A 21908-nucleotide genomic window follows, 5' to 3' on the forward strand; every position below is an offset into this window, starting at 1 on the left:
CAGTTGTACCCAAACGCCGGCGCGTTCGGCCGCGGCCCATATGCAGCATCCGACAGCCGAATGTGCTGCCAGGCTGGTATGATATTTTCGTACGTGTTGTACGACAGTCGTCCGGGGTTTAGTGGTACGTCGTCCCTGCCGAGAATGTGCTGGTATCTATAATTCATCATTAGGATGAGGTACAGAGTACGATAACAGCCAGGAGTACACGATACACCACGACGTCGAGTACAAGTACAAAGCAAGCACGAGCACAACATAAGATCGAGAGCACGAGCGATAGATAAATGGGATGCATGGGTATGAGGGCATGAATGTAAACAAACGAACCCGATTGCGAACCGCGGACCCGGAGTTTTGTGACCTCGCGATCACCTAGTACCGCCCCCCATACCCAAAGCCGGCGGCGTTCAGCCCAGCACCCATGCCACCTTCGAAGTTCCGCCCGACAGGCCCATACCGCCCATAGTCGTCCATGCCATACCCTCCAGAGATCGACGACTCGCGCTCGCGCTCCTCCCGCTCCCACCGCAGCCGGTCACGCTCATGCCTCTCGCGGTCCGCCCGCTCCCAGTCGCGCGCCTCCAACTCGCGTTCCCTCTCCCGCTCGTAGTCATCGTAGCGCGACGAGTGGCTCCCGGAGCGATGATGATGGCTAGCGGTCGAGTGGCGGCGGGAGCGGCTGGGCTTGTGGTTGATGATGACCGTGGACCCAGGCGGGATCGCCTGTCCGTTCGCAAGCGTGTAGCCAGTCGAGCCGGCATAGGGTGCTGCGCCTGCGCCGTAGCCTACGGGGACACCGTTGAACGTGTACTGCGAGGCCTGAGGAGCGGCGATCCCCGCGGCGGCGAATGGATTGGGCGAGGCTCCGCGGTAGGGTGAGTACGACCCAGGCAAGCCTACACCAGCACCATACGGCGTGCTTCCGTAGGATCCTGGCATGCCCGCACCAGCACCGTAGGAACCTGGCATACCTGCACCAGCACTATAAGCCCCGGCGCTCATCGCTGTACCGGGTATAGGCATCGGTACTGCGCCAGGAGTGCCGGCGTAAGGCGATCCAGCGGAACCGCTGAAAGGCGAGCCTCCGACGCGGACGACGGTCGGCGTGCTGAAGGAATTGTGGCGGCTGCGGCTCCTGCGGCGGTATGAATCCTCGTAGTAGGGGTCGCCGCTAGACGCGAAGGAGGAGGCGCGTCCGCCCAGGCCCGCAGACTGTGCAAAGAGCTGCGAAGATAAGACACTTGAGCGACAGTATGTGGGTAGTACGGAGGTAAAGACCTACGCGATCACTTAGCATCGACGCTGTCGATGCGGCAGCCTCGCAGGCAGCCCTAAGACCGTAGGTGTCATATGCCCGTTGCGAGTACTGCCAGAGACGCTGGGCTGCAAGGGTGCTAGGTGAGTGCCGCGCCGTATTCTCGAAAGCAGAAGGACGCACTTTCAGCGATAGCCATGCCGACGAGGCCCTCGCGCTGTGCGTCACGCTCGGCGCTGAGGGGCTCGTACAGGAAGGAGTTGTACTTCCACGTGCGATAGGCTTCATATGCGGCTGCCGCGCCGATGTCTTCGGGAAGAAGCTGGGTAAGTGGCATCTGGATATGAAACACGCGTCATCATTAGCATGGGGAACAAACCGCATGCGCGTTCCGGGGTGGGCAGGTGGGGCAGCGCTTGGGATCGAGGAAAGTGGAGAGAGGACGTACCAGACCGCTGTACACTTTCTTGTGCCAGCTGCGGGCCTCCGAATGACTGATGCCCAACCCGAGGCCATTGCGTATACGGGTCATGACGGTGTCGAAGAGTCCACTAGAACGCGGGGACGAAGATCAGGAGATTGCGATGGAGGGACGATCCTGTGGACTCACGGATCCGGGTTCATTGCATGAGCGTTGTAGAAGTCGTAACCTCCCCCTGTTCGGCGTATTGGAATGTCGCGATGTGGAGACAAAGGGGGGTACTCACAAGTGGGTTGAGGCTGGAAGGTGGGTCTTGGAGGCGCACCGAACTGGAACTATGTAGAGTTGTTAGGGATACCACATTGGAGACACGACAAAGACACGCACTTGAGCCGTTCCCCAGCCCGGCGTTTGTGTTTGATAGTAGTTGTAGGCCATTCGTAGCTGTTGTTGTAAGCAATGAGAATGGACAGGTTGGATCCCGACGACGACGATGAGAAGAAGGCAGACGGTGAGAGTGGAAAAAGACGGTGTTGGTGGCGCCCTAGAAGAGGTTAGCGTACCCCTGGGTGTACAGTACCCGGTCATCTGCTCAGTAATCGCCATCTCATCTTATACCCTGCTGCGTGACGTCACGCGTGGCCACTTGGTTTGTTCTCGCGTTGTTCTGGCGCGACGATCTCAGTTACTGTAGCAATTCGAGCGAATGACCGAAGTGCTTCCGACGTCTTCTGGGACCGGCGTCGACACGAGGCCGTGGCCGTGGCAACTTCGTATTTGTAGTCGCGAGGAACGGGAAGAGATATATTGTTTGTAGTCGCCTAGGCAGATATCCTAGGACGCTGAGTCCTGCCGCGGAGGTGAGACAGAAAGCAGATATCGAGGAGGTGGAGGTGGTGGAGGCAGGGTGGAGGAGGCAAGGTGATCACGGCAGAGGGGGAGAACACGTTGATAAGATTAGATTTAGATCAACCTGTGGGCGTCTGTGACACGAACGCGCTTCAACGCTCGCGAGTCGCGGCGACGCGCGCACCATCACTCGCGTTGTGCTCACTCCTTTGTCCTCGACGGCAACATCCATGATCTGTTCTTATGTCTGGTCGGTTTTTGTGATGTCTTCTGCAGTCCTATGTCTGATATCTTCGCAGACTATGCTATCTTCGCTCTCCCGGACTTCGACCCGAATGACTATGCCAATGCCATCCTAGCCGGGGAGCCCTATCCCCCACAACCCGGCAAGAACAAGCCTGCGAGAAGCACCGGCCTTGCGCCTGCCAGCGAGGATGTCTCCGTGGCCATATCTAAACTCACCTTCAGTCTGGACGATGTGGAGAAACAGCTCAAGAACGTGGTAAGCACCCTCTTACCTCCGGCGGCCACAGCGAAGATCCCTCCCTACCTCGTTGCTATTCCCTCTCACGCTGCGTTTCCGGTGCATGCTATCTCTATCTTCCCTGCCTGTGCCTGCGCCCTGTTAGCTGGACTGCCAGTGCTCATCCACGTTTGCATAGGTTACTACACATCACGAGGACCTGCTTGTGCAAGCAGCCGGTGTATCGAACCTCGAAGGCTCTCTGGGGTCGGTCCGTACTGGTCTGAACGAGCTTGACTCCTCTCTCGAGAAGTGAGTATCTTTATCACTTACGTTAGGGTGACCCCTTCTTCCCGTATATTTGGGTGGATCTGCAGCGGCTTTATGTCACTCGCCCCTAGGCCCATGCATGCAGTTGTGGAGACACCGATGCACCTTGTCGGCGTGAATTCGCTCTCGTCTCAGAGACAGCTGGCGGGAGGCTCTCTCATGAATCAAATACACACATGCCAAGGTCACGCCCGGTTAATACGGCTGATTGCAAAGTCTAGCAAGCACGACCGTACCTTCGCGAACGCACCGCGGTACCGCAGCACCGAATATATGGACCCCAAACCCTCATTTATCGGGGCGCATATGTTGGGCGCACTCTCAACCGCACGTCGTCCGGTGACATACAGAGGAACACAGCTTGAGGCGCATTTCCTGCGCGCTGTCCCACGGAAGGGCCACACGTCGCGCGATGCATTCGCGTATGGACGGCTGTGAAACCAAATGACCACACCTGACCTAGTGCTGGGCGGTCTATACAGCAATCACCACACGTCCAGGGTTGTGTGTTGACTCTTCGTTCATGGGACTGTTCCATTGCTTCTGCTCGGGTCCCGAACGTAGCTGCTGTGCAGGCCGCACAACTCACGGCGATACTTGGGTTGTGGCTAGTTGACTGCGGCGGAGTACATCTGACTATCGCTGTGGGGTTTGGGGGCTGGCACCTAAATCTGTCGACCGTAGCCCGACAGACCGCAGTTTGGCCTGGGCGGCGCTCATACATACAGGACATTCTGTGTAGTGACATGCATGCACGGACCGGAGAGCATTATTACGAGGCGTCCTGCCGCTTCTAGCCCGGCGCAGCGCTGGCTCAGGCCTGTGCGAACCTGGCCCTCCACAATACGTGTATACGTTCGCTCCTTGAATACGTGGACGCGAGGACGGTGCATTTCGTGTCTCAGTCGCCGCTGGAGATTTTGAATCGGCTACGACTCATCTTCATAAAGCTCAGAGCAATGGTGTATGGGCTGTGGATGGTTTACTGCGGCGGTGTGGGCGTGTGCTAGCAGACCTGAGCCGCTGCGATTGGTCGGATTTGGGGGATAGACTGTGGTCTGGCCACTGATGCGCACTGATCACGCCGCCGAGGTGTGCCAAGGAGGAAGCGTTGAGGCCTTCTGCTCGTGTCCTAGGGTGCCTTTCACGGAACGCCGTTGTATCTGTTACGGACGAGTTGCCGTAACGCTATGCCGATCTACGGCGAACGCACTGCATCGCGCCCTGCTCACAATCTAGGGTTTCCGTCGTCGAGCATGGAAATTGACCTGCTATCCCTAGGCTCCGCGTCAAAATCCGTGTTCCTTACCAGTCTCTTCAAAAACATGTCACCAAGCTCGACCGCATACAGCAGGCCTCCGACATCCTCCGGCGCACTTCACGATTCGTCATCCTGACCCGACGACTCGAGCTGCAACTCGCCGAGATGAACAAGAGTGAGGCGGGGGAGACGTCTGCAGCAGCCGTTGACACCCCGAAGGCGAAGACTCTGCCAACGTCCACCTCCGCAGGCAGCACCCGGTCGGACATCCCGGTTGATAACGAGGATGACAAGGAGCGCGCCATTGCCAAGGCGGCCCTTACAATTGCCGAGTTGAGTCAGTGTTTCTCTTTCGTGCACGTCGTGCGCCCTCGACAGTTGTACCCTTGTTCCTCCGCGCCTAAATCGTCAAAGTAGGAATGTGGACTGACTACTCGGTACAGCTGCCCTGCTCGAAGTACCCAGCGATCAGTCCTCTGGAGACGCAAATGCGGTTCAGAGTAGCGGGGAGCACGTACCATTGAGCTCGATCAAGGCGGTCGCGGTACATCTGCCTTTCGTAGATGCAGCGCGCACACGAGTCACGACCGACATGGAGGCTATGGTCATCACAGGCCTGGCAACGCTCGTATGTCTTCCAGCTCTTGCATCTTCGGTTGCTGATCTGAAGCACGCTTCACAGAACCAATCCCTGCTGGCGAGCTCTCTGCAGACCGCCCACAACCTTCGAGTCCTCCCTGACTTGGTGCAGAACCTCATCACTGAGCTTTCCGACGCTGTCGAAGGCCGCATTCGTTCTGCGTTCGATCTCACGCGAATATCGAAGGACATCATGGCCAAAGGTACGCAGTCTTCGTGTCCTCCCCCACCTCCCATAGTCTAACAAGCACCTCCACGATCAGAGTCGAACTCCATTGGGCAAGGCCTCCTGTACAAATCGCGTGTGCGAACAGAGCCGACGAGCGTGACGGCGCCGCAGTGGACAGCTGCGCTGTGGGGCAGCCTGGAGAGCCTCATTGAGGAGATGGCGGACTGCTGCGTCAAGGTGTATACGCTCGAGAAGGTGCTGAAGATCAAGCGCGACCCAGTCACCGATGTCGTGTTCTTGGAAGAGGCGATGAAGGTCCTTGAGAACCGGCCGAGCACGACGTTTTGGACATCGCTGGGACGGTCCCTCGAGAAGAACGCTCGCGACGCGGCGAAGGGTGCGCGCTTACGATGTTTGCCAGTAATATGGTGCTGATGAGGTGTGCTAGGCTCGACGTTCCTGCAGCAGACATTGAGCACCGGGTACCCACGATTGTTGCGATTGTTCCATTCGTTCTTCACGAAGATCGCGGTGCACACAGACACTGTCTACTCGCAGACCCAGCAGAGGTGCGCTCACTCCTATTTTGTGCGTCTGTTCCCTGCTGAGACGCTCATTGCAGTACGGAAACCGTTCTCATCCTACGAGCACTGTCGAACTTCGAGTCGCTTTACCTCTCTCGATCGTCTAACAGGCTAAATGAAGCCGTCGGACAAGCGTTCTCTGGGGGCGCGCGCTCACCCCCAGGAATGTCGGAAGGCATCAACATAGCCCGTGCTATCGCGAACGAGCTGGACTCCGCCAAGTTCGACCCTCTCCTTGTCCAGTCTGTCGCACGGTACGCCGTGGCAAGCCTCGAGCTGATGCTTACCCGGCTGGACACCCTCATCGCCCGGGAGCGGGCTGCCACGAGCTTGATCGGACCCGTCGCGACTTCGCAGCAAGTCCTGAATGCCCAGCTGGCAACGTGCATATACCACTGCTGGTCTCGACTAGACAGGTTGCGTGAGGAGTATCCCGAACAGGTCATGTCTATCCTCCAGCCAGTCACTTCTGTGAGTCCCATACGAGACACCGCCATTTTGACCTCATCCTCATCGTAACCTCTTTCCAGAAACTACACGACGCATTCGACAAGATTGTCGACCCGCTCATGGCCGCCATCCGCCGCGAACTCGCCGCCATAACGGCGAAGCTCCATCGCATGGACTTTGGTGCAGCCTTCGACCCCGCCGCGGCGATGGGCGGCGGCCCGAGCCCCTACATGAAGGACCTCGTCGAGAAGCTGACGTTCATCAAGAACGAGATCCTCGCGCAGTACAATGTGCCGGATGTGAGCCGGCAGTGGGTGCCCGCGATCGTGCGGTTCGCGATCAAGACGTTCGTGTTGCACGCGTCGATCGCGAAGCCGCTAGGCGAGAGCGGGAAGCTGCAGCTGACGACGGACATGACGGAGCTCGAGTTCGCGCTGAGCGCGTTCATGAGCGACAAGACGACGCAGAACAAGCGCGGTGCGGACTGGGAGGCTGTTGCAGACGACTACCGTGTGCTGCGCGCTATGAGGTACGTCGTCCCGCCTTGTTACGTCTTCGGTGGTAGTAGGACAGCTGTACTGAACGTCCTGTTCTCACAGGCAACTCTTGTTTCTTGATAACGCGTCGCTCGCTTCGCCGAAACATACGGCAGGGCTCCCACCACTCATTGTCTTGCACCACATCCTCGTGCGCTCACCCATCACGCTGCCGCATGCTCTTCACGGTTGGGCAGAAGCCGAGTACGTGCGGTGGGTCGAGGAACATTCCGAAGACGAAGCATGGACGCTTGTCGACGGCGACGTGACCCACTGGGAGAAGATCACGGAGGCTGAGGGTGGCGATCTGAGCGTCGCCGCAGAGTACGTTCAGCTCGCACGGACGGTCCTAGCGAATGCACAGAAGAAGTCTCTTGCATAGGGTCGGATTACTTATGTATATACCTTGCTTGTTTGTACTGCTTTTCTTCATCTCGCTGGCCCGGACATGACGAAGAAAACCGACAATCAACCTATTGAACCTGAAGCAATGAAGTACTTTTGTTGGTAGATGTGTAGTCTGTTGACTTGCGGACCCAATGCGGAACGCGTAGCCTCTCAGCCGGGAGGGAGCAGGCTCGCATCCACAACACCACCCTGCTCTTGCGCCTCGTCTGCATCGATTTGCTTGATCGGTGTCCTCGGCATGACCATGAGACCTAACGATGCACTTAGCATCCACAACTCCGTCATAAAACTATATTCGGCCACAACTCACCAGTCCGCGCAGACTCCAGCAAGCCAAACGGCTTGAGGAGCGACAAGAACGCCTCGACGCGCTTCGTCTTCCCGCTCATCTCCACAATAACGCTGTGCTCGCTCACGTCCACAATCTTCCCGCCAAACTGCGCCGCGAGCACCTCGATCGCCTGCAGGTTGTCGCTCTTCAGCCTCAGGGCCTGGCTCGGGGTGAGCGGGGCCGCGGGCTCGGGCTGCGCGGAATGCTCGAACTGTTGCGCGAGTGCGGCCTCGCGCTCAAGTTTTGAGTGATGCTCGGGCTCTGCTTGGCTTTGAGCGTAAGACTGGATACGGCGGGGTTCGTGCGTCGGGCCGCCGAGGAGCTGCTCCTCGAGGTACTCAGGGCCGAGAATAGAGACCTTGGCAAGGAGGAGCTCGCGCTCGATGCAGTGGGTGTCGGTGTAGTCAAGGACGGCCCATACGGGGACCTAGGGCAAAAGCCAAAGTTCTGTGTTCCAGCGACTGAACAAGTAGCAAACACATAACCACTCACCAGGTCCTCCAGTTGCCTCCTCGCCTGTTCTACGACACCGTCCTGTCCACGAAGCACGATACACATCCTTGAGAGATCGCGGATCTCCGTGCGGCACACGACCAGCGAGTCAATGTTGAACCCGCGCCCAGCCAAGATCCCTGAAACGCGCGAAAGCACTCCGGGCTCGTTCTGCACCAGACAGTTCAACACATGCCTGTCCACGCATGAACGAACGCCACACGTCAAAAGACAGGTCAGCCCATGCTCGCAAAAAGAAAAAAGAAAAAGGATAACGCGAAAACGCGTGGACATGCAGAACGAACGTACTTCTTGAACGGTTGCAAGCTCGGCGGCGGGGTGTTGTACAGGATGTTCGTGACCGCCTCTTCCGCCGACCGCGAGCGCGGCAGGTCCATGGCCGGTAGCGGGGGCGGCCTGTGCCTCAGAGTACGCTTGTAGTCGAGCGCAGACGTCGAGTCATCAATCGGCGGAGGGGGCTTGGGCGCATTGTCGTCGAGCCTGCGCAGCGAGCTGGAGAAACACCGAGGCTTGAGCGTCCTCCCGACAGCGACGCGGGCGCGCGCGGCACTGGCAACCAAGTTCGACATCGAGCGAGACAGCGACGGCGAGAGAAATATGTGGCTAGGAGGCTGTCGCGGTGGCAAGGAACGCAGACCCCGCAACTTGAATGAAGGACTCAAAACCCGACGACTAATTCCGAGTCAGTTCTCCCCACACGTGATAGCGCCAAATCTGAGATCCCCCTTCACACTTCTCTTCACATTGCCGAACGCAAGGCAGAGGCATGCCCGGCATGTTGCATCTACTTACTACACTTACATACGAAGGGAACGCTTCCATGTGCTGTAGGGTGGTTAACTCGTAGTAGGACGTTCACCACAGAAAGGGAAAGGATGTTGATGCGGCACAGCGTCCCGGACTCGAGTCTTGAGCTCATGGGTTATCGCCAAGCGTTCTCACGAGCCGTGGTCCTATCTCGAATCGCCGACTCCTCTGCACCATCTTAAGAAGCGGAGGACGCGTCGACGAACTACGGACGCACTGAGACCCAAAAGGCACCAGCAAATGGGGAATATACAAAGCACAGCGACGAGGCCCCCGTTCGTCCGTGCATCCTTTCCATTCGGCACTCGTAGTAGTACGAGGCGCACTTAAAAACGCTACTAGTACTCGTACTCGTAACCCAATATCCTTTACGTATCTATCCTATCGTACACCATATGCATGGCCGTGCACTGGACTATCTTAAGGCGTGAATACAGTATAGTGTATTTGTGGTTCTTCTGGTGGGGTTATGTGTCAAGTGTATAGCGGAGGCGATGATGTGGGGGGGGGGGGGGGGGGGGGGGGGGGGGGGGGGGGGTAGCAGGCATGGGGTAGTCGATGGAAGTGGCAATGGTGATGGTGTGTGTATGTGTGTGCGTGGCTAGTAGGTAGTATCGGGTAAAGCAGAATGCCTGTAAACGGTGCAGTGTGTGTGGTGTGCGACGCGGTCCAATATCAATGTCCTAAGTTCTGAAAGGTAAAAGAGACCGAGAAGGAGACGAGATGGAGACCCTAGTAAACAGCGGAGCAAGCCCGGAGAAGTAGAGATACAAAATGCGTAACGTTAGCGAATAAGACGATACGACCAGGGAGCAAGGGGAATAACGTTCATGTCCGTGATATACTGCGCAGACGGCCACCTATCGGGATCCCGCTGAAGCCATTCGCAAACGTGGCCGCTGGCGACCCGCCGTGCCCATTTGTGCTCGACAACGCGGGAGGTGGTGGGTTCGCCTTGATTGCATCCTCGATTTTCCGTATCCATGTCGTCGCGATCGACGAGCTGGCGGCGATATAACAATGCGACTTCGTCGGCTGCAGCACACGGGCCATCAGCGACCTCCTCCTACACAGCGCCAAAAGCCGACACGACGCACCGTGATGATGACGAACTCGCGCTCGCTCTTCTTCTCCACGCTCGAAACCAGCGAACGCAGATCCCTCTCCTTGCCTACGGGCGGTTTCACAAAGAGCTCCGTGCGGATCTGCGGCGCGCGGCCCGGTTTGTGCTTCACGCACAATATCCGATGTGTCGTGAGTATGAGCTCCCGTGGCTTCGAGTGCTGGTGTTTCTTCGGAGTGACCGCCATGGCGAGCAGCCGGCTAGCGCGCCGCTTCGGGCCCCCCGGTTCCACAATCGCGTTAAACACGACGTGCTCGTCCGGCAATAACAGCGAGGTCCTGTGGTCCGCGGTCCCGGTGAGCTTATCGTGTGAGAATGGCAGAGGCAGAAGAGGGGGGGTATGGATATGGAAGTGGAAGTGGAAGAGTGCGAGGAAGGCCACATACAGCTCCGGGTCGTTCTGACCATTGCCCTGTATTGGGGTCTGAGAGCGGTTCCGTCCGCGAGCGGCTTCGTCCAGCGCAGCTGCCAGCTTGTCCATGGGGCTGCCGTCGGACGAGCTGGACACAGAGCCGGTCGAATGTGAGCCAGGTCCAGGCGCACGCGGGACGTCGATTGGTGAAGATCGTGCCACGAAGGGGACGTCCAGCACGTCATTTACCGTGTCCCGAATCTCGTCTTCCGGTATTGACGGAGAGGTTTGTGCGGAGGGGGCGATGAAGCGGACGCCATCGCTTGAGCTTCCCCTCTCCTCCTCGACATTCGACAGCGGGAGCGGGGGCAGTGTACCGGTTCTCCACTCTCCGTACGGGCCGACAGGTTCGGGTTTTGCATGACCGTTCGCCTGTGTCGGACTGAACTCGTACTGTCCTTGGCCGTTTGACGTCCAGATTGGAGCCTCCCCATCTTCCACGTCGTCATCGTCGTCCTCAATGGCGTTCTCGTCCGCGTCTAGGTCATCCCAGGCCAGACGGATACTCAAATTGGAAGATTGTGACGGGTCCTTCTTCACAAGCCCGGCTTCCAGTGGTGGCGCAGGGGCCGTCCACAGAGTCCGCCAGTTGATGGACGCAAAGAACGGATGACTCCGGAGCGCCTGCATATCGTACGGGCTCCCGGGGGGTCCGGCACCTAACCGTTGATCGGGGTCGCGTACCTGAGGAGTGAGGCGCGTGCTGTTGAGCGGGATCCGCCTCGAACGCAAAGGCAAAAAGGCAGAGACGCACGAGAAGTTTCCGCACAAGGTCTTGAGCCTGCTCGTCGAAACCCTCAGGAAAGGAATATTCGAGCTGCTTGATTTTCTGCCAATCAGCAAGCCCGCGGAAAACAAAACGGCCTGCGATCATCTGATAGATGATGCATCCCAAGGCCCAGAAATCAGAACTGCAACGAAACAAAGGAGTACGTCATGTTGAGTTCATCGTTGGTACATGCTCATTCGATTTGAGACGACGCACCTCTTGCTACTCTCGTTATGTTCCAAGAGCTCTGGCGAGACATATTGGGCAGTCCCAACAAATGTCTTAGTTGGTTCACCTGTCGATGCATAAGGTTAGTGGCGGAATATGCCGGTTAATGAACTGGGTCCCGACCTCCGGAATCTAGAAGCTTGCCCGTCCCGAAGTCGGTGACCTTTATCCGGAAGGCGTCGTCCAGCAGGAGGTTCTCAGGTTTAAGATCCCTGGGACGCACGAAAATTGTCAGCGACGATCCCCGGAGGACGGAGCGGAACGCGAGAAGTTAACCCACCGGTGTATAACGCCTTTCGAGTGCATGTACCCCAGAGCGTCGACAATTTGCGCCGCATAATAGCGGACACACTCAATGGACAGCGAACCTAAGCGCGTTATCCGTGTTTGCAACTCCCCATTTCTCGCAAGGTCCAGAACGAAGACTAGGCGCAAGGGACAGCGGGTCAAACGCTGAGTAGAAATGGGTGATCATGACACGACTCACAGAGGCTCCATTCGTCCTGGAACGTCCAGTGCAACCGCACTATACCCGGGTGTCCAGAACCTAGACGGACCAACGTGTTCTTCTCTGCGAGGGCTGTCTGCTCTTTCTGATGGCGTTTCAAATGGGCCTTGTCTATGCGCTTGATGGCATACTCTTGGCCTGTGGCGAGGAGCTTCCCCAACCAGACCTGTAGGCGCGTTACGACACGGGGAAGGACAGGAGCGCGCTGGTGCTCACCGTGGAATACGAGCCCTGGCCCAGTTCCTCCTTGAACTCGAAGTCCTCAACAGACATCCTCCCGTTCACGGAGTTATTGCGCGACTTGGACTGGGTCCGCGACTGTGGGGGACGGAGCTCATCTTCGGGGTAACCGAGTTCGCGCGTCAAGTATGCAGGGGGGCGCGAACCGCGTGGGGTAGTCGGCGATTGGGGACTCCGGGAGCGCAGGTTCGTCCGCGGCGCGGAGAAGTTGCGAAGGGGGCGCGGACGCGAGGGGGTTTGGAGGGTGAGGTCTGGAGAAGAAGAGTTGGAGGAGGAAGAGGAGATGACAGAAGCGTTCCTGCTGAGCTCTGCAAGGGTGGGGGTTGCGGGGTGCGTCGTGTCCGGCGACGGAGTCGAAAGCTGGAGCTTGAGCATCCGAGGCGGGCGCGCTGGGCGGGAGGGGGGCGGGGACGGGAATGGTGGGCGGGGGAGGAAGGGAAGAAAATGCGGGAGAGGAGGGCGCTGTGTACAACTTAAGCCCTCTCTCCGTTGACGTCCCCTCCTACCGGGTTCTAGGCCCGACTGCCTAAGGCGGCGTCTTCACTGCCAATGCTACTTACCCAGTCCTTCCCACGCATAGTGCTGCTTACTCGCGGCTAATGCCCTGCTTATCTGAGCTTGAAACAGGCGTAACATGCTTTGATCTGGCCTCCGCGCCTCCGCCACGCTCAGCCTTCAGGCGCAGCTTCCCCGGAACCACTGCCCGTCGCCCATCGGACTCGGTTGCGATCGGGACTGCAACGAAATCTCGACGAACCCAAGTTCAACGTTCCCCGTGCCCCCACGTACATATGCTCTCCTCCACGGATCTTGGCCCTGCCACGCTGCGCGGCGTGTACCATTGACTTCCGTCTCCTGACCCCTGTGCGTATCGCACAATCCCAAATTACGAACGCATCCCGCACAAGCTCCCACGCGCGACGTCCGGTTCGTGAAGCATGCTCCCCGGGGCGTGCACGGACCCAGGCCAGTGACCAGACACAGCAGCCACGCCTCGTCGCCCCAGCAGCGGCGGAGTGAGCCCCGCGACGAACCCCCGTGGGGCGGACGAGGCGGGGTGTGCGACCGTCACAGATGCCCAGGATCTCAGGGCGCAAACGCAGTTGCGAGGCGCTGCGACAAGGTTACGACAATGCGCTTACTATGAATGTGAGTCCGTCGCTCTCTTAGGCAGTGCGATCTCGGAAAGTATCGTCTCACTGAGCTTCTTGACGCAGATAGCGTCATCTCCCCCTTCGCGTGGCCAGGGACCTTTGTATGAACGTGCTTCTAAGAAGGCTTCGCCCTCAACGGGCCCGTTTCCACCCGCGTACCATATTGGTTGCCTTGGCTCGCGTCGGTCAAGCTCGCGAAATCGGCTGCACGGAATCTGTACGATGAACGGTTATGTTGAGTGCTCTCCGATTCCTGTGATGAGTCGCCGAGATGGGAGTGGTGCTGCGCCTCTCGTGAAGGTTCTGTCTCTCTGGCTCTAGCAGCCAACTGCTTGGAACAGAACGGTCTGCTCCTCCGTGGAAGTGCGTGCAATACGTGTTCATGCATATGACGCGTTTCATGCGGCAACGCCATCGGATCTCGAGACCTCGATACTGCGGCATATCTGCGCTTCATTTGCCTCCGTAGGTTGCCGCCGCATCTTAGTCGCTTCTCGCACTGTGGGGCCCCGCACTTCTGCAGACCTAGCCTCATATGTGCAACATCCTGCCGGACCACATGTGGTGGTCGTACGACATCGATGCCGTCAGAGCATACCGGCATCCATGATCCAGCGCCGTTGCTGTAGTTTGAGTTCGACGTGGTGCGTAGTCCCGAACACCCCGGAAGTTGGGCATATGCCTGGAAGTCATCTTACCAGTCATGCACACCACCAGCACAGCCTGCTGCATACTGTATGTCGAATCATCGTCGTACCGTGATGACGTCAGACTATACTGAACGACAAACAGTTTTCGGTAAGTATGGCATGAGTTTGCTATCACGACCACGAGCCCCTCTGACAGCTCAACGCCATTATGCTTGACCTTCGCGACGCAAGTACTCGTGATTATCAGCTTCTGGGTGATACTCTGATGATCTTTACAAGCAGCTACTCGCAACGATATTAGGTCCTCACTAGGCCTCAATGTCCATCGTCTGTCACCATGCCTTCTATCTATCTGTCCGACACTATACGTATACAGGTCAATAACATATATGGACTACCTCTGAATGCCCACGAACTGACCACCACCAGCACCTGCGCATGTCAGCATTCACGGCGTCGCAGCCGCCCTCATCACCATCTCCCGCCACCGCGGATCATTCACCGCAGCGAATCCCCGCGCGATCCCTCCTTCATGCACTCGCCCACCCTGGCTCCTGGCATACGCATACGCATACTCGTACCCGTCATGGCTCCCGCTTCGGACGTGCGGGTTACTGGCGTACCGCCGGATCTCCGCGCCGCGGTTGTATGGATTCGGGAGCTCAACATTGTCGTACGGCCCGTTGCCGAGGCGCGCCCCGGCGCTGTATGGTCTCCAGACGGGGTCGCTCGTCATGCGCATGTGCGCGTTAGGCGGGAGGCGCATGTTCGTATTATCGCTAGCAGTGCCGGTGGTGTGGCCGGGGCCGTGGACGGAGTGGCCGTACTCGTTAGTGAAGTGCACGCTCGGTGCCATGGAGTGGATGGAAGCGTTGCTCGGGGTCGCGTTGTGCATGCGCGCGGGGCCGCCGACTGGGGACGCAGAGTAGCTCACATGCGGGCCGAGTGACGCCATGTATGGGGGCATACTCGTGTACGGGTGGGCTTGTGGTATTCCGGGACGCGCGCCAGGCTGCAGCTGGGGCGGGACACCTGCGGACATCGAGTACGGTCCCAGGTAACCTCCGTACGGCTGGCTGAAGGGACTGTACGCCGCCGCCATGTGTCCGAGGTTGAGGTTCCCCGGGGCAGAGCTGTAGCTAAGCCCGGACAGGGCCGTCTCTGGGGTGCCATGACGCGAGAGGGGCTCCATGAACGGGTTCGGGTTGAGCAGGAGCGGGCCCGGGGGTGCATGGGGGACGTTCCGCATCTGCCTCTGGGGAGCGATGGTGGCCGCGGAGGAGCTCTGCCTGCTGTGTGTCGACATCATGGACGACTGCGCGGGGGAGACAGCCCGACCCCAAGGCGAAGGCGGCTCCGGAGAGCGGTTGCTCGCCATGGTGGAACCGGAAAAACGGGACTGTGGGACAGGCACCCGGGAGTGCTGTGGGCTGCCCATAGCCCCGTACGACTGACCCCGGCGGACCTGCTGTGCTCTGCGCATGCGAGCGAGGGCGTCTTCAGGCTGGGAAGGTATACCGCTGCCGTTGTTCGCGACGAACATCCTCTTCGGGACGGTCCGGCCACTTGCGGAGTCTTGCGAGTATGCAGAAGGGACGGACGCGGTGCTCGATGGGCGGGCGCTGTTGCTGGCCAGAAGTCCGGTGTTGGAATTGATGGAGGACATGGAGGATTTGCGGCCGGCGGAGGACGTGCTGCCTGTGATCAGGTCGTTGGGAGTAATGAGCGGGAAGGGTTTGGGGACTCGGGACATTATGCAAAGATATACAGTATAACCGAGAACTGGACGAAGTCACAATGTAAGTGAGCAAACTGCTAATGATCATGAGAGTGTTACTCACGGAGGCCGGTGATCGACCATGCTGTAGCAAGGAAGGAGATATCGACGATCTTGCAGGTGCGCTGGGTATCTGGTGGGTGGGTGATCAACGAATTAGTAGTCATATATACGCAGGTCCGCTCACCAAATATTTTGCAAGAGAACCGGACTCCGTAGAGGGTGAATGGCACGGCGGTCCCTGCGAAGGGCATCAGATCGGCTCTCTCATCATGCCTGCAAGTACTGACCGACGTGTATCGCGAGAAGAAAAATCATACGCAAGAGTTCCATCCACATGCGGAATACTACGATGATCCTGTCATATGCGTCAGGCCATGGTTATCAGGGCAGAGAATGGTACTCACATAAGGTAGAGCAAGAGAGCCGTGACCCCGTTTACCCCAATGAGGGAAAGGACGATAGAACCTAAGGGCAGGCTTGTAGGCCCCCGGATAGGGTGGATATGCATGACTCACGTTGGAAAATGGTGAAATCGTTCCATTGCTTGGACAAGTAGACCGATAAAACGATAGCCCAAATCAAGCTAATCACTGTAATGAATGCTAAAGACGAGGAGGTCAGTAGGTTGACGCGGCGATGCAAGAACCACGCACCGAAGATGACCTTCCGAACCTTCCGAAACAAAGACCACCAATCCATCTCTGTAACGTAACGAACGAAGTTGAAACGAAAGACCCGAAGCTATAAACAAGCCAACCCAGAAGGAAAAGAAGAGAAAAAGGCCCGCCAGGGAGCTGAGAGAGTCGAACGAACGGGGGCGACTGACTCAGTCAATGCCTGCGAAGAACAACCGTGCCGGAGGAGGTGGCAAAGAGCCTCCCGTGCTATTTGAGGGAGCAGCGGGGGAATTCTGTCAGGATGTTGTCATACCAAATCAGCCGTGTTGACATGGGAGGACGGTTGCGACTGGCCAGTGCAGAGCCTCCCCTGTGCATGAGGCGTGAGCGTTGACAGTGGTCCTTACGGGCGCGACGTGCATATCCTATGGCGCAGGTGAGCTCGTCCGTACTTCGCGGCCTGGATCGCTGCAGGTCGTATTCGGTGGACTGGTGGCCGGGTCCGCATGCCGGGGAGACGCTGGGAACGCGACAGACACGGAGCGTCACATACTCGACACGTCCCGTCACGCCGGCGTACTTATGAAAGGTTGAGCGACAGCGTGCGCTCATCTGCCTCGAGCCACCAACGTGTCTGGCTCAATGCATGTGGGTGCAATAGGAGTAGAGGAGGTGGTTGTAAGGCCCGTTCGCTTCAAATGCACACCACTCCCCTGCATACGACGGCTCTGATGTGAGCTTAACCATAAGACGCGCATACGTCACCGGTACCGGTCGCTCGTGAAGATAAAGTTTGATCGACCACCTGTGTATAGAACTTCAGTACAGGTGAGGCAATTTTGGGGAACCTGTTAAGACGCGTCCCGCCGTATCTTTAACTCACCTCATCTACTCTGCATCAAATCTCATGGACGGGGTTTTCCACCGTCGCGTTGCAGCTGATGAATTCCTCCACATTCCCTCCGGTGTTGCAATCGCATGCGCAGGCGAATGTTCTCCGTGTCGCTGTATACTTCAGTCTCTCGTGACGATCGGGGGGCTCGGTGGTCATGATATCGTACAAGTCTCTTCTGTCTCTCACACACTCACACACTCATATCTCCGCATGCTTCAACACAATGCGCAAACACGGGTTTCGGGACTCACCGACCTGCTCTTTCGCGGCAAATCGCATCTGCTGACTGGCTAGACAGCGTGAAAGTCAAGATGTGGACATACACTCGAAGCTAGTATACACATACCAATTGTCCTCTCATCTACCAGGAGCGATTGCTTTTGCTTTCCCCAGTCTAAAGCAACGGAGCTGGTACACACCCGGCGAGCGCGGGCTTCCCGGTCAAAGTCGGACCTTCTCTCCGTGTTTGCAACCATATTCGCACTGCGTTCGAGCTTTTCAAGGATATCCCTGCCTTGCGGATACACATTGTCGTAAGGCACATGATGATGGATCTATCGTAACAGAATACGTACAGATCAGCTTGGTGTCGTCTCGCGAGGAGGGGTGGTGACCCGGGTAAGTATGCTATGGGACTATGGGGGGGCACGATGTCAACATCGCTTATTAAGAGGTCCCTCTTTCATGAATCTGCAACGCGTGCTGGAAGTGGAGTTGTCCGGATGCATGCATAGGTGCAGACAGGTGCAAGCGTAGGGCATGAACGGTGCACGATCGAGCTGAATGAGTAGACATCCCCCGAGCCACGGGCGTACCGCAGCGCCGAATGGAAATCTAGACTCCATGAATAACTGCGGACGCGTAATAGCTCATGGAGACTGGAGTCATCTTCAAAGACACTGGCACCCGGAAGTACACCGAGATTGCTGTGCAACGATTTGCTGAGCACAGCAACGGCTATGTAACTCTTCCTGTTGGAGTCATCGATTACGGCGCTCGCGACTATGCGTGAAGAATTGTAGAACCAGTAGCAATCTATGCGTAGGCGAGATTCAGGCCTCGAGCGGACCAGCGACGGTAGAGAAGAGACTGGTTATCGGAGGGAGTTGAAGATAAGTTTTAACTTCAAGGTTGGGAAATGCGACGTTCGGGGTGCGGGAGAATGCCGAGATGCCGGATCCGACGGGGAGGGGCGGGCGTCGTGTGCGTCATGTGCCAAGACCTTTGGCTGCTTGGCGCCTGCTTGGCTTATACCCGGCGCGAGTTCGAGTTCGCTCTCTTCCACCACCTCAAACTCTTGGTCTCTCTTGGTCGTTCCCGGAACATACCCCAAGTCGCTTTGCTCAAGTATATGGTTCCAACTCCCACAAATTATGCAGCCAACCGCTATCCACGTCTAACTTACTCGTTGCTCACTCTCGCCACACATGGGCTGGGCAAGCTCACCGGCTTCTCGCGCCAGGGCGCAGCGGAACACGTCCATTCGTTCGTGAAGAGGGAGGATGAGCCGCACGACGCGAAGTTCATCGTGTTTGCATGTCTCATTCCCGTGCTCGTCCTGCTCTCTGGCCTCTTCGCTGGCTTGACCCTTGGTTACATGAGCTTGGACGAGACGCAGCTACACGTCTTGAGCATCAGTGGTACACCGTGAGTGCTTTCACGCTCTAGTCGCGCGCGAAGACTCAAAGAGTCCCCCAACAGAAAGCAGCGCAAGTACGCCGAGAAGATCATTCCTATCCGCAAGAATGGCCACCTTCTCCTCATCTCCCTCCTCCTTGCCAACATGGTTGTCAACGAGACGTTACCCATCATCTCTGAACCAGTCCTGGGTGGAGGCGTCGTGAGCGTCGTCATCAGTACCGTGCTCATCGTCATGTAAGTACACTGCCTCCTACGTATCCACCTTCCTCCGTTTCTGGTCACATCGGTGTCGCCCGGGTATGTCGTCGGGAACAGACCCTAAACGCGTCTTCGACGACATATTCGGGGCTTCCCATCGTGTGTGCGCTCCATCTTTTGGATGGGGGTTTCATTTCGGGTTAATACGCGGTCCTTCTGTGACCGCATGCCTGCCACCCCGCTCAAGTCATACCCCGCTTCATCGAGTGCACGCGGCAGTCTGACTTGAAATCACGCCCGCTCAGTGTCGACTGGGCCCCGGCTATGTCATATCGCATTTCTATGCAATCCCGATACCTTCTTGAGCCGGACGAAGATCCACCCTGCGTCACTCGGTGATGTCACTCGCGTCATACGGGATAGTTGCAGGCGTCGCGCTTATCACGTTCTGGTCGTCTTTGTTGCTGTTGCTGTTACTGATAGAGAGTTTAGATTCTCGGAAATCATTCCCCAGTCGCTGTGTACCAGACATGGCTTGGCCATTGGTGCTCATATGGCGTGGTTCGTTCGTCTCCTGATATTGTGCATCGTGAGTTGATTCAGCATCATCATCTGGTGACGTCGTTGCTCACATCTCCCACCCAGGGTATCGTCTCTTGGCCAGTCGCAAAGCTGATGGAGTTCATTCTTGGTCCCCATCATGGTATCATGTACCGTAGAGCGGGTAAGTGCGCGCAGTTGGGTGGTTGACTAGTTACTCACCTCATCATAGAGCTGAAGGAACTGATCGCTTTGCACTCGACGGCCGGTGAGCTCGGTGGTGATCTGCAGAGGGACACGATTACCATCATCGGCGCGACCCTCGACCTTCAGGAAAAGGTTGTCCGCCAGGCAATGACTCCTCTCGACAAGACTTTCATGCTAAATATCAACACGAAACTTGACTTCGAAACAATGAAGCGCATAGGTGATACCGGTCACTCCCGCGTTCCTGTGTACGAGGAGGTCGAAGTGCCCGTCGTCGCGAAGGCCCAGCTTCCCCTCCAGCTTCCCACCGGCGTGGTGACTCCTACGAAACCCGCGTCCATTACTGGAGCAGCTCCTCTGCCCGATCGTGTCCAGAAGGTCAAGAAGATTATCGGCGTTCTCCTGGTCAAGCAGCTCCTACTCCTCGATCCAAAGGACGCGACGCCACTCAGCAGCATCCCACTCAACTCCATCCCCTGTGTGCCGTCCAACGAGCCGATTTTGAGCATTCTCGACAAGTTCCAGGAGGGTCGCAGTCACATGGCTATCGTCGGCCGTTTCTCGGTTGAGAAAGCGAAGAGTGTCCAGCAGGAGGTCAAGAAGGGTCTTACGCAGCGTCTCAAGGACCGCGTCGGCATGGGCGACTCCTCCGACTCTGATTCCGACTCTGACGAAAGTGGTTCGGAGGCGGCGGCTAGCGCCAGCGCCAGCGACCGCGAAGCCACCCTTCGCGGCGATAAACCCGACGGCAAGAAGAAGCATCATCGCTGGGGCAAGAAGAACAAGAAGCGCAAGTCCAAGGACGCTGAAGGCAAGGACGATGTTGAGATGGGCGACCTCCAGAAGGAGACCCAACGTCAAGGCGCGATCTCGACCGGTATTGCCAAGGCGCTTAGTATCGGTCGCGAGCAGAGTCTTCCTGACGATGCTGTCCTCGGTTTGCAGCAAGCTGACGATGTGAGTACCCTCTCGCCCTTGCATCACCCTAACGTCGTGTTGACACGCTCCTCCTCCCAGTTCGTGCAATCTATGGACCCGTACATCATGCCGCTCGGTATCATCACGCTCGAGGATGTCGTTGAGGAGCTTATCGGCGAGGAGATCTACGACGAGTTTGACCCCGAGGGCCAGGGCCACCTCGCGCCGCACATCTCTCCCGAGGCGAAACGTTTCCTCGCTCGCCGCCGCGGCCGTATGGGCGGCGACCCGAGCCCTGCCCCCACTACGCGCTACGACGCCGCGTCGGAACCCATTCCTCGCGGGGCACAGACTGTTCCCACGTCCCCGATGCTCCAGGCCACGAGCTTGAGCACCTCGCCTGCCCCGTTGACCCCCACGATGTCGGAGGGCTCCGCCGGGAAGAAGATCGGGTTGATGGGAAAGGTGTTTGGGGCGAAACGCGCAGCGACGATCGACGTCCCCGTCTCGGAGGAAGAGGGGGAGAAGAAGGGAGAGGGGGAGGATGTGGGCGCGCAGGATGAGGAGACTGGCCCGCGTATAGCACCGCCCGAGGACAAGAAAGGTGCGCCTGACAAGCCTGCGGATGACCCCAACGCAAATTATGCGAAAGAGTGAGTGGGGGGTCTCCTTGTACGAGTATTGGGTGGGGTGGCGACGAGCTTTTGACGGCTGATAGACGGTCTATATACGACTTTTTGTAATGCCTTTCTGGATCATGTCCCTGTCACGGTTACGTTTGTGTCGTATAGCCATGCTTGACGCGATGTTTTAGGTATATACCCTCGCAGGTGCCTGTGTACAGTTTTCAGTTGCTCCATGCCGTATCTGACCGTTTTGCATGGACGAATATTGATACCACTGCCAGAGACCTAGCTATGTAGGATCTAAGTACTACGTACTGCAAGCTACACATGGTCGGTGCTTGTGTTGCCACTGCAGCTGGCAAGCGCTGGGTTGTTAGTATGTG

General features: G+C 57.6%; 7 protein-coding genes across 7 annotated transcripts; 2 read left to right on the forward strand and 5 right to left on the reverse strand.

Annotated features, from left to right (window-relative positions):
- Positions 1–122: 122 nt before the first annotated feature.
- On the reverse strand, positions 123–2398 carry L226DRAFT_531691 (uncharacterized protein). Its single transcript, XM_067680124.1, has 7 exons — positions 2067–2398; positions 1966–2014; positions 1869–1914; positions 1707–1809; positions 1442–1595; positions 1286–1386; positions 123–1227 (listed from the first exon to the last, which is right to left on the reverse strand). The coding sequence occupies exons 1-7, from the start codon at positions 2115–2117 to the stop codon at positions 376–378; spliced, it is 1356 nt and encodes a 451-aa protein (XP_067538914.1). The 5' UTR covers positions 2118–2398; the 3' UTR covers positions 123–375.
- A 307-nt stretch (positions 2399–2705) lies between these two features.
- On the forward strand, positions 2706–7453 carry L226DRAFT_502792 (uncharacterized protein). The gene is made up of 11 exons (XM_067677902.1): positions 2706–2778; positions 2828–3030; positions 3191–3303; positions 4603–4919; positions 5026–5210; positions 5265–5424; positions 5485–5787; positions 5839–5959; positions 6013–6445; positions 6505–6953; positions 7024–7453. The coding sequence occupies exons 1-11, from the start codon at positions 2772–2774 to the stop codon at positions 7340–7342; spliced, it is 2610 nt and encodes an 869-aa protein (XP_067538915.1). The 5' UTR covers positions 2706–2771; the 3' UTR covers positions 7343–7453.
- Positions 7024–8870, reverse strand: L226DRAFT_531693 (acetolactate synthase). The gene is made up of 4 exons (XM_067680125.1): positions 8501–8870; positions 8192–8387; positions 7679–8126; positions 7024–7619 (listed from the first exon to the last, which is right to left on the reverse strand). Exons 1-4 carry the CDS (start codon positions 8779–8781, stop codon positions 7519–7521), a joined length of 1026 nt encoding a protein of 341 aa, XP_067538916.1. The 5' UTR covers positions 8782–8870; the 3' UTR covers positions 7024–7518.
- A 657-nt stretch (positions 8871–9527) lies between these two features.
- L226DRAFT_531694 (kinase-like protein) lies at positions 9528–12717 on the reverse strand. Its single transcript, XM_067680126.1, has 9 exons — positions 12276–12717; positions 12039–12225; positions 11832–11976; positions 11675–11763; positions 11540–11618; positions 11309–11465; positions 10529–11238; positions 10117–10420; positions 9528–10054 (listed from the first exon to the last, which is right to left on the reverse strand). Exons 1-9 carry the CDS (start codon positions 12672–12674, stop codon positions 9848–9850), a joined length of 2277 nt encoding a protein of 758 aa, XP_067538917.1. The 5' UTR covers positions 12675–12717; the 3' UTR covers positions 9528–9847.
- An 817-nt stretch (positions 12718–13534) lies between these two features.
- On the reverse strand, positions 13535–14194 carry L226DRAFT_289929 (uncharacterized protein). The gene has a single exon (XM_067673615.1). It carries the CDS (start codon positions 14055–14057, stop codon positions 13569–13571), a length of 489 nt encoding a protein of 162 aa, XP_067538918.1. The 5' UTR covers positions 14058–14194; the 3' UTR covers positions 13535–13568.
- A 189-nt stretch (positions 14195–14383) lies between these two features.
- Positions 14384–16768, reverse strand: L226DRAFT_610287 (uncharacterized protein). The gene is made up of 7 exons (XM_067686142.1): positions 16537–16768; positions 16399–16485; positions 16288–16348; positions 16171–16238; positions 16068–16121; positions 15945–16013; positions 14384–15885 (listed from the first exon to the last, which is right to left on the reverse strand). The coding sequence occupies exons 1-7, from the start codon at positions 16580–16582 to the stop codon at positions 14552–14554; spliced, it is 1719 nt and encodes a 572-aa protein (XP_067538919.1). The 5' UTR covers positions 16583–16768; the 3' UTR covers positions 14384–14551.
- A 1894-nt stretch (positions 16769–18662) lies between these two features.
- L226DRAFT_481089 (DUF21-domain-containing protein) lies at positions 18663–21808 on the forward strand. The gene is made up of 6 exons (XM_067676918.1): positions 18663–19042; positions 19097–19270; positions 19727–19823; positions 19880–19958; positions 20007–20938; positions 20999–21808. Exons 1-6 carry the CDS (start codon positions 18747–18749, stop codon positions 21554–21556), a joined length of 2136 nt encoding a protein of 711 aa, XP_067538920.1. The 5' UTR covers positions 18663–18746; the 3' UTR covers positions 21557–21808.
- The last annotated feature ends 100 nt before the right edge of the window (positions 21809–21908 follow it).

Source organism: Lentinus tigrinus, assembly GCF_003813185.1.
Source record: "Lentinus tigrinus ALCF2SS1-7 unplaced genomic scaffold L226scaffold_5, whole genome shotgun sequence".
In the NCBI taxonomy this organism is placed as follows: domain Eukaryota; kingdom Fungi; phylum Basidiomycota; class Agaricomycetes; order Polyporales; family Polyporaceae; genus Lentinus; species Lentinus tigrinus.